The sequence below is a fragment of the Monodon monoceros genome, unplaced genomic scaffold (assembly GCF_005190385.1).
Source record: "Monodon monoceros isolate NGI ecotype Baffin Bay Population unplaced genomic scaffold, NGI_Narwhal_1 Super_Scaffold_13, whole genome shotgun sequence".
Lineage (NCBI taxonomy): Eukaryota > Metazoa > Chordata > Mammalia > Artiodactyla > Monodontidae > Monodon > Monodon monoceros.
This window is the reverse complement of record NW_021703769.1, coordinates 6,250,836-6,261,613: the sequence shown is the minus strand read 5'-3', so window position 1 is coordinate 6,261,613 and position 10,778 is coordinate 6,250,836. Positions and strand designations below refer to the sequence as shown.

General features: G+C 45.3%; 1 protein-coding gene across 3 annotated transcripts in view; it reads left to right on the top strand.

Moving 5' to 3' along the window:
• The window catches only part of CASS4 (Cas scaffold protein family member 4), a 47,333-nt gene extending 37,352 nt beyond the window's left edge, over positions 1–9,981 (top strand). For all 3 annotated transcript variants that reach the window (XM_029221976.1, XM_029221975.1, XM_029221974.1), the window contains 4 exons: positions 1,573–1,656; positions 3,145–4,452; positions 5,635–5,712; positions 8,716–9,981. In XM_029221976.1, coding sequence (XP_029077809.1) covers positions 1,573–1,656; positions 3,145–4,452; positions 5,635–5,712; positions 8,716–9,126 — 1,881 coding nt within the window. In that variant the 3' untranslated portion in view covers positions 9,127–9,981. The remainder of the gene's footprint in view (positions 1–1,572; positions 1,657–3,144; positions 4,453–5,634; positions 5,713–8,715) is intronic.
• The last annotated feature ends 797 nt before the right edge of the window (positions 9,982–10,778 follow it).

Sequence of the window (10,778 nt, the reverse complement as noted above, 5' to 3'; positions counted from 1 at the left end):
TCTCTCTCTCTCTCTCTCTCTCTCTCTCTCTCTCTCTCTCTCTCTCTTTGGCTGCGTGGCTTGTGAGATCTTAGTTCCCAACCAGGGATTGAACCTGGGCTCTCAGCAGTGAGGATTTGGAGCCCTAATCACTGGACCACCAGGGAAGTCCCATGCTGGGTATCTCTTACCTGCAAGTTGCACAGGGTGGGCAGATGCTTCTCCTCTGGCCGGTGGCTGAAGGTTCCTCCCTGAGCTCCAGGCAGCCGGTCATCTCCAGCCTCACCCTCCTGAGATGCTCTCACCCTCTAGGCCTGGCTCCAGCTCCCATGCAGCCCACGTCTGGTCCACAGAGAACGCACGGGCTCCCTCAGCCGCAATGGACCCCAGGGCCAGGACTGGGGGGTGGGTGAGGTGTGGAGAATGGGGCACTTTCTCCCCCAAAGTTTTAAGCAAAGACACATTTGCAAGACTCACTTCACTTGCCTCGCCCTCGTCCCGGCCCTGTGGATCATTTCTTTATTCAAAATGTTGATATTTTGTTCATCACGATTTTTTCACATCAATTGAGATTTTAAAGTGTATTGCATTAAAATATTATTTACCTTAGACACTGAGTTTGTTGGTGCACCTTTAAATGTTATGCCAAGGCAGGGGCTTCTCTTTGCTCCGCCTGGTCCCCGCCCTGAGAACAGACCCCCTCAGCCCAGCCACCACCCTGTGCTTTGTCAGAAGATTCTCACCTTTAACTTTTCTCAAGCAGAGTTAGACATTGTGCACTATGACCCCAAGCTCAGGTGGCACAGCTCAAATCTCGGAAGGTTCCGTGGGGCACTTTCCACTTTGCCTGAAGGGAGTGAAAAGCATCCTTTCCTCCCTGCACTGAGAAGGGGAGAGCAGGACACTCACAGCCCAGCTCGCTCCAAAGAAACCCCCTCTCCAAATTCCAGCTTTTTCTCTCTTTCTTTGCAAAACCTGTTTTGGTACTCTCTCACCTCGCTTTGGAACATGGAACCTGTTTTTCTTATCCTAAAATATGTATTTCCTAATTGTTGCACCAAAAAAAAGCCTATTATCTGTAGAGGCGCCATATCTTTTGCTCATTACTGGGTGTATATATGTCATATGGTTCAGTGTGTAGTCGTTAGTAGCCACTCAGTAAATATTTGCAGGATGAATACATGAGTTACAAGCACAGGAAAATTTCTGCTGAGAAAAACAAGAAAGATAAACGACATAGTAAGTCCCAATCTTCTATTTATTCTTCTTTAATTCAGTCTTAAGGTGAACTAACAGGAGGAAATGAACTACCGTTTCTAACTGCAGCTGCAGCTAATTCTCTCTGTAGTTTGTCCCCACCTTCAATCGAGAAGTCACCTTTTCTAAAGCACAGAGTCCATTGTTGAAAATATACCCAGTAGAGCACACACTTCCACCATAAAAGCATCATGACTGAAATCCCCCAAGTCTTCAGTGATTTGTGTTTTCATTTGGAAAAAAAAAAAAAAGAAACACTGGAGTGGAGAGAGTTTGTGATGTGCAGCCATCAGGAGGGAAAAATTCAAGTTGTCCTTCTTTGTGGTCTTTCCCCAGGAGCCAGGGAAGCAGCAACAGCTATATGACATCCTCCCCAGCCCCCAAAAAGCAGCACTTGGTCCCCCTGCCAGCCAACCAAACGTAAGTGTGACGGGCGCTGAGATCCGATGCTATGCAAACCTGAACGGCCTCTGGGAAATGTTGTTTGCTTGGTCAAAGTTAGGAATGCAGGGCTTCCCTGGTGGCGCAGTGGTTGAGAGTCCGCCTGCCGATGCAGGGGACACGGGTTCGTGCCCCGGTCCGGGAAGATCCCACATGCCGCGGAGCGGCTGGGCCCGTGAGCCATGGCCGCTGAGCCTGCGCATCCAGAGCCTGTGCTCCGCAACGGGAGAGGCCACAACAGTGAGAGGCCCACGTACTGCAAAAAAAAAAAAAAAAATTAGGAATGCAAATCCCTCACAGCAGAACTTACTTCACTGGAGGCTAAACTTGTAACTGCAATGGTGTTCAGGAACAGAACAAGCTACGTGGTTTAGATACATCCTTTGACTTCCATATGCCTCTGTTTCTTATTACAAACTTATGTGAGAATTGACATAATCCCTGCAAAAGACCTAGTAGAGTGCTTGGCACAGAGCAAGAGCTCAGTAGACTTTATTTTATTTTGTTTTATTTATTTATTTTAATTAATTTATTTACTTATTTATTTATGGCTGTGTTGGGTCTTTATTGCTGCGGGCGGGCTTTCTATAATTGTGGTGAGCGGGGGCTACTCTTCGCTGCAGTACGCGGGCTTTTCATTGCGGTGGTTTCTATTGTTGCGGAGCACGGGCTCTAGGCGCATGGGCTTCAGTAGTTGTGGCTCTTGGGCTTCAGTAGTTGTGGCTCACGGGCTTCAGAGCGCAGGCTCAGTAGTTGTGGCGCACGGGCTTAGTTGCTCCGCGGCATGTGGGATCTTCCTGGACCAGGGCTCGAACCTGTGTCCCCTGCGTTGGCAGGCGAATTCTTAACCACTGCGCCACCAGGGAAGTCCCATGAGCTCAGTAGACTTTAGATAAATGCTGCTTCTTATTGTATACCTTGGAGACATGTTGCATCAAGGTAGGTTTTTATTTGTATAAAAAGGAGGTGCCTTAATTTGAAATCCGTAATCCATGTTTATCGTTGGATTCTGTCACATGTCTAAATAAATGTACCTATGCCCAAGGTGGCAACTCAGCAGTGTCACAAAGGATGCATAGGAGTTTGTTAGACGGAAAGCAAGGGGTTGGGAAGACATTTAGAGCAGAGGAACCAGTTTGGGTAAAATTAAATATAGTGGTTCAAGAGAGCATTCTGTGTTCAGGGGAAGGTAAACAGCAAGGGTAGCTGGACCTTTAAGGAGGGTGGTGGCAGAAGCGGAGAGCAAGGAGGCTCAAAAGGAGGTTGGAGCCCGACTGTGAAGGGCTTGAGTGATAACAGCAGTGGGGAGCCACAGAAGAAGCGTGAGTAGGGGAGTGTCGATCAGATTTTTAAGCACAGTGCCAAGCACTTGGTGGGTCCTCAGTATAATACACATGTGTCACCTGAGTCGCTCATACTGTCTTTTTATTGCTCCTAAACTGGGTGACTTTGTGTGGTTTTTCACAGGGGCAGAGTGTTCCCCTGATGTCAAGCATTGCCTTAAGGAGAGGCAGCTGCAACACGTTGCCAAGCCCTCAGAAATCCGAATGGATTTATGACACTCCAGTGTCTCCAGAAAAGGCTGATGTAAGAAACGCATCTCTAAGCAGCTTTGTGGAAAAATCGGGGCACCGTGCTCTCCCCAGGTACATGTCCAGTTTTCACAGCCCTCAGAACAGCAGAGCAAGGACTCTCAGTCCACACCCGCAGAAAAACGTGCCCATGCAGAAAAAACTCAGCCTTCCAGAGATTCCTTCTCATAGCTTTCCACCACCCAGGGATGCATTCCCTTTGGATGAAGGTGTCAGCTACAAGGTCCCTTCAAGCTTTCTGATCTCCCGAGTGGAACAGAAGAACACCAAGCTGAACATTTACGACGTCCCTAAAGCAGTGCTAAGTGTCCCCCAGGCTGGGAAAGAGCTGGGAAAAGCCGATGGGCCTTCAGAGAATTCCATGGACCATATTTCCTCATGGTTCTCCAGACGGGCAGCATCGCTGTCTCCTGAGCCAGACAGCTTGTCCGTTTCCAGTTCTGACAGCAGAGCCAGCGTCCTTTCCTCATGCTCCTCCACGTCTAGCCACTCTTCTAGCTCCTTCTCGGAGGAGTCAGCCAAAGAGCTCCCATTGGACCTGGACTTGGCCAAAGAGACAGTCACAGCTCTGCAGCACAAGGTGGACAACTCTGTCGCGGGCCTCATGCTCTTTGTCAGTAGGCAGTGGAGGTTCCAAGACTGCCTGGAGGCCAATATCCACGCGATCCGCAGGGCTGCCGACTGCATAGAGGAATCCTTGAGAGAATTTCTGGATTTCGCCTGCGGCGTCCGTGGGACCGCCTGGAACCTTACCGACAGTAAACTTCAGGCCAAAATTAGGGATCAGCTACAGACAATCTCCAACTCCTACCAAATCCTGCTTGAAACAAAGGAAAGTCTGGAGAGCTGCGATTGGTCCCTGGAAGTCCTTGTGACCAACAAAGTCCAAAACAGCCTGGATGACCTGGAGAGATTTGTCCTGACGGCGCGGATGCTTCCAGAAGACATCAAGAGGTTCGCCTCCCTCGTCATTGCCAACGGGAGACTCCTTTTCAAGCCGAACTGTGAAAAGGAAGACCCCATGCAATTGACCCCAAATGCAGAATTTAAGCTTGCAAAATCCATCCGGCTTCCCCAAAAGGAGATTGAATCATACCAAAGGAATGCTTCTTTTCAGAAACAAAGGGAAAGCGAACACCCTCCTGAACTATTAAAGAAAAATAGGACAGATGTTTGTGAACAGGTGAGTTCAGAGTTGGTATACTATAAGGGGACTTTCCATTTTTATCTGGAGTGGTCACCAGTAAGTTAGATGATGAGAATCTGTTTTATCGTCTTTGGGGAGATAAGGGTTCCATTTTCCAGAAAATAAAATTCATGGAAGTAAAATTCTAGGTGAGCTCTTAGTAAGAAGTAAGATATGTATCTTAATATTAAGGCAGACAGGATGTCTTCTGGAAAATTTGGGGTTTTGGGCTTACCTCTGATGCTAGGATTAGAAAGGATTTTGAAAACCTTGTGAAACCTGTTCTTTGAACAAAATTTTTCATCTCATCATCAAGTTTCTTTGCATTTTTCACAGTTGTAAATTTCGTCATTGTCAGTGTGTTTGTTAGAAACAGAAGAGGAACTGTAAACACTCTTCCAAGTTGTGCATGGTCCTAGCAGCCTCCAGACTCTAGTTACTCTTAGGAATACTTTGCTCCATGAGTCTAGACACTATAGAAAGAGACCCTTAGTTCAAGAATTGCAAGTTGCAGGGCTTCCCTGGTGGCGCAGTGGTTAAGAATCAGCCTGCCAGTGCAGGAGACACGGGTTCGAGCCCTGGTCTGGGAAGATCCCACATGCCTCAGAGCAGCTAAGTCCGTGCGCCACAACTACTGAGCCTGCTCTCTAGAGCCCACGCACCAAGAGCCCGTGCTCCGCAACAAGCCACTGCAATGAGAAGCCTGTGCACCGCAACGAAGAGTAGCCCCCGCTCGCTGCAGCTAGAGAAAGCCCACACGTGGCAAGGAAGATCCAACGCAGCCAAAAAAGAAAAAGAGAGAGAATTGCAAGTTGCAAGAAATGCAGCACGTAACCTGGGGCCTGTGTCACGGAGATAACTCAGTGCTTTCAGCCCCAGTCTTGGTTTTCTGCTGACATGCCTGGAGGTGCAAGAGCTTTAACACACTCTAGACAAGCTGGAAATTTGGTTATTTTTCATTTCCCAATAAAATTGTGTGTCATTATATTAGGCCATGTTGGTAGGCAAAATTCAGCCCTCGGGCTGCTGAAGTCTCCTTTGTTGGAAAAAGTCATTACTAGGTAGAACCATCAACAAAAACATAACGAGGAATGCTCAAGTTATAAAGTGGACTTAAACAGCTATATAATAGTATAAAGACCATTCTGGTTGGTAATTTGAAGGGGTTTTATGTTTCAGGAGTTGCCTAGCCTAGAAGAGAAAGAAAAACCCATCTTGGAACAAAGGCTGGATGAAAACAAAGACTTAGAAACCCAGGTAAGCGATGATGCTGACTCTCCAATACTTCTGATGGACTAATAGGCTTTATCCCCAGAGGTGTTTCCTGCTGTGAATAATTCAGCATTACAGCCCTGACCCACATGGGAGGAGACTTGGTTTTGTGACAGTTCTTCCTTTTTTATAATAGAAGGAACCCTGGAGATGAGCAAGTCCAATGAGCCCCAAAATGTGGAACATGGTCCTTTAACCATCAGTGAAATAATTCTAGGTGCTCTGCAAGTTTATCACAGGAGATACTGACATGGCATGAAGCCACACGGACTCACATTCTTGTTGACATTTTTCCCCCTTTGGCTTAAACAATAGAAATTTATTTTCTCACAATTCTGGAGGCTAGAAATCCAAGATCAGGGTTCGTTTCTTCTCCGGTGTCTTTCCTTGGCTTGTACGTGGTTGTCTTCTCCCTGTGTCTTCACTTGACCTTCCCTCTGTGCATGTATCTGTTTGACATTCCCTTTTAATGTTTCTGATTACAACAGAAAAAACATTTTGGTTTGGGGCCTGTGTATCTTCAACACCTCTCTGACATTTGATCTTCTTCCTCTTTTTGTTTAAATCAAAACTCGTATCATTGTACTTATTTTTCATTGCTTACCTCCTATTAGTGGTAAAGGATAGTAGTTTTCCATTTACCGATTTTAAAAGTTTTAACTTAAGTAAAAACAGCTGATCACTTAAAAACAAGGTTGTAGCTGACCGAAGTTAAGAGGAAGGTAGAAAGGGCATAATGTGTGAAGGTTTTCTTTGAATAACTGAAGCCTGGGAACCAATGAACCCATTCAACCTCCTGGCTGATGGGGGCTGGGGAGGGCAGCATGGGCGAGAAGGGACAGAGATATCCAATGATGTGGACAAGATTGTTTGCCTTCTCAGAGGCCAACTAAGATAATAACCCAGGCGTCCTGATGCTTCGTTCTTCAAACCCCAAACCCAAAACTTGGGGCCTGTCAGATTGCTAAAAGTCATGCTATTTTGTTCAGCACGAAGTATGCCTTGGACCAGTGGTTCTAAAACCTGAGAGTGTGTCATAGTTTCCTATAGAGCTTGCTAAAACCCAGAGGGCTGGACCCCACCCCAGAGTTTCTGATTCAGTAGGTCTACGGAAGGGCCTGAGAATTTTCTTTTCTAACAAGTTCCCAGGTGCTGGAGGTCCAAGGATCACTCTTGGAAAAACCCTGCTTTAAACTGACTGCTTCTCAGTGGGGGTGGCAGGGGGACCACTGACCATCAGGTGGGCAGTTCTTCACTGCGTGGTACAGACTGTTCAGCATCCCTAGCCCCCTGTCCACTGGTAGCCTGTAGTGTTCCCTGGTCAATGTGGCAACCAAAGATACCTCCAGAGATTTCCAACAGCCCAGAATAAAAATCATAGTACATTTTTGTTTACCTACAGGTAATACTCCCAAGCCAAGATGCCAATATTCCAATGTCCAGATGGTTGCTCCTCATTTCTAGCCTCTGATGCATTCTTCTCATGGTCCCTGCCCCCCGAGAGTCCATCTCAACCAACACCCCAGGCTTTTCTTCCCTTTACCTGTCTATCTTAATCTGTTTGTGCTGCTACAACAAAGTACCATAGGCTGGGTGGCTTATAAACAACAGAAATGTATTTCTCACAGTCCTAGAGGCTAGGAATCCAAGATCAGGGTGCTAGCAGGGTCAGATTCTGGTGAGAGCCCTCTTCCAGGCTGCAGACTGCCCACTTCTCATTGTATCCTCACCTGGCAGAGAGCAGAGGGTGGAAGCAAGCTCTCGGGCAACCCTTGGAAGAGCACTAACCCCATTCCTGGGGGCCCCACCCACATGACCTCATCTAGTGCTGGTCACCTCCCAAAGGCCCCATCTCCCAATAACTTCACACTGAGGGGTAGAGTTTCATGATATGAATTTTGGGGAGACACAGTCAACTATAACACTGTCTGAGTGCTTCTGAGCTGGGTGTTTTAAGACCGTAGGTTGATAAGAGTGCACAGTTTAATAGAAAGAATGAGAGTTTCAGACTTGCTGACTAGGCTAAGAGCTCCAGATCTTTATTTTGCTAGTAGAGTGACCCTAGGCAGCCTCTTCTCTTCCAGAAGCCTCAGTCTCCTCACCTATAACCTAACAAAGGGGCTTTTTTTTTAAACTTTTTATTTTATATTATAGTTGATAAAAATGTTGTGTTAGTTTCAGGTGTACACAAAGTGATTCAGTTATACACATACATGTATCTATTCTTTTTCAAATTCTTTTCCTATTTAGGTTGTTATATAATATTGAGCAGAGTTCCCCGTGCTGTACAGTAGGTCCTTGTTGGTTATCCAATTTAAATATAGCAGTGTGTTTTATTATTACCTGGAGTAGGATTTCCACTAAGTTTGATGCTGAGAATCTTTCAACAGTGAACAGGCTTTGGTTCCACATTCCAGAAAATAAAATTCATGAAAGTAAACTTCTAAATAAAACTTTAATTAGCAAGTAAGATAAATATTTTAATCTTAAAGCAGATAAGTCAGTATATTTTTATTTCTTCTGGAAATTTGGGGGATTCAGATTTACCTCTGACACTGGAACTAGGAAGGGTTTTTTAAATGCTTTAAAACCTGTTCTTTGAGTAAATTTTTAAATCTCACCATCAAGTTTTCTGCATTTTTTTTTAAGTTATAAATTTAGTCATTGTCAACGAGTTTCTTAGAATGGGTTTCTAACAGTTTGTAGAGAGGATTGAATACGATTTTATATCTATCTAATATGAATGATTTTATATATATAATGCAATATATAAAATTATATACCTGAGAGATAATTTATATGTAACAGTGCTTTGAAAACCTTAACATTAATTTCTTAGGCAAATGTTGCACTGTGGGGCTTCCCAAACAAAACTGTACTTTTTCTTACAAAAAGGCTAGCAAATTGAGCAAAAACAGGAAAAGAGAGACAACCACAGCCTGTTGATCGAATCTCTCTCTTATCCATTGTTTCCTTTCTCTTCTCTAGAATCCTAGCTCCCTTAGCCCCCGACCTTTGAGTCAGCAGAATCCTGAGAAGAAAATCTGCCTTTCTGAACACTGCCGCCTCTATTTCGGGGCGCTCTTCAAAGCCATCGGCGTGTTGCACAGCAGTCTCGGCAACGGCCAGCCCCCCGAGATCTTCATCGCGCAGAGCAAGCTAGTCATCATGGTCGGGCAGAAGCTGGTGGACACGCTGTGCCAGGAGACCCAGGAGAGGGACGTGCGCAACGAGATCTTGCACGGCAGCAGCCACCTCTGCAGCCTGCTCAAGGACCTGGCGCTGGCCACCAAGCACGCCGTACTCCAGCATCCCAGCCCCGCCGCCCTGCAGCACCTCCAGGCTGAGGCCAAGAAGCTGGAGCGGCACACGCAGCAATTCAGGGGGATGTTGGAATGAGCCTCCTTCCTCCTTCCTTCTCCGTGTTAACTTCTTCGCTTCAGCTTCACACCCACAACCTGTGCAAGTCTATGCTCTGGGAAAAGCCAGCCTGGGGATACACCAAGGGGTGGCAACAGCCATGGTGCCCAAACCTGGTATTACCAAGTGGCTGAGCAACCCCAGGACATTGGCTTATCCCACAGAGAGTCAGGGAAGAGAATCAGGTGTGAACTAAGGACCAAAGTTTTTAGCCTATCATGTAGGGCCAGTGTGTGAAATGAAGTTATAGAAATCAATTTTTATATTGGCTAAATGTGTGCCTGTTTTAAACTCATTCATTCAGTACTTACTTATTGGGTACCTATTATATGTCAAATTCTAGGTGCTGGGCATATAGCACTGAATCAGACTGAGGCTTTGCCCTCAAGGAGCTTACAATCTAATGGGGAGACAGACAAATGATGAAGAAATACATACACAATGTATTAGGTGCTAGGGAGAAAATAAGTAGGAGAAGTGGGGAGAGATTATTTTCAAACAATTTCTGTTGCATCTGATAGAAAATATAATAAGTTTTTCATTTTGGATTAAACTAATTCTGTGAGATTGGTACAAATTATGTATCTGCATCTGACACCAAAAAAAATATATATATATATATATTGCTATTTTATCTGAACCTAGTAAAACAGGCATGTTATAAGTAGCAGTAAATTTGCAACATAACATGTTCTGTTGGGTTCCTTATTAATTTATTTTGTACATTATAGGTTCTGTGTTGATAAATTCAGTATGTTGGATCATAAAAGGTTTATACCTCAGTGGTCTCAAATGTGTTACCATTTATAATATTATGTAAATACAGTCATGAATTGCAACATCCTTTGTAGCAATCTTTTCTTTGGAAGAGTCTTTGATCCGTGTCAGTTGGGTTCTGGTACCAAAGCAACATGTTTACTTGTGTCATTTAAACGCTTCTCCCCAAAGTGTTCAAGGAGCTACAGAAGAGGCCAAGTTCGCATGCGCAAGGCTAGCTCAGGAAAAGCAAAGCCAGGAAGTGTGGTATAAACAGGATCCTTATCGCCGGGCACAGATCTGAGAGGGGCCCAGAGCTCCCCCCGCCACCCCCGCAAGTCAAACCACCTCCTCTTCCTCTCCTTGTAGCTGGGACTTTAGCTTACATTGCTATGGTTACATCATCACTTCAAGTCTTCATGTCTCCTACATGCACCTCAGCCGCTAAGCATCTCCAGGCTGGAAATCACCTGAAATGGTACTAGCTCCGGTTCCTATCTGCTACTTAGTAAGCTCTTTTAAATTGTTGACTGCCAAAAGACTAATTATTTTCATTGAGTTAGTCTCAGGGTCCCTAAAGAAGGACCCCATCTTTTTGAGGCTTGGTTCCCTACACTAGAATGGAGAGATCCACATTCTGGGAGCAGCTGTGATCTGTATCAGCTACGACTCCTTCTGTTACAAGGGATCAAAAACCATATCCACTCTCTCTTAAGCAATAAAGGGAATTTATTGACTCAAGTATCTTAAATTAATCCAGGGGCAGGCTGGCTTCAAGAACAGCTGGTTTTAGCAATCCCACTATTGGGCATATACCCAGAGAAAACCATAACTCAAAAGACACATGCACCCCAATGTTCATTGGAGCACTATTT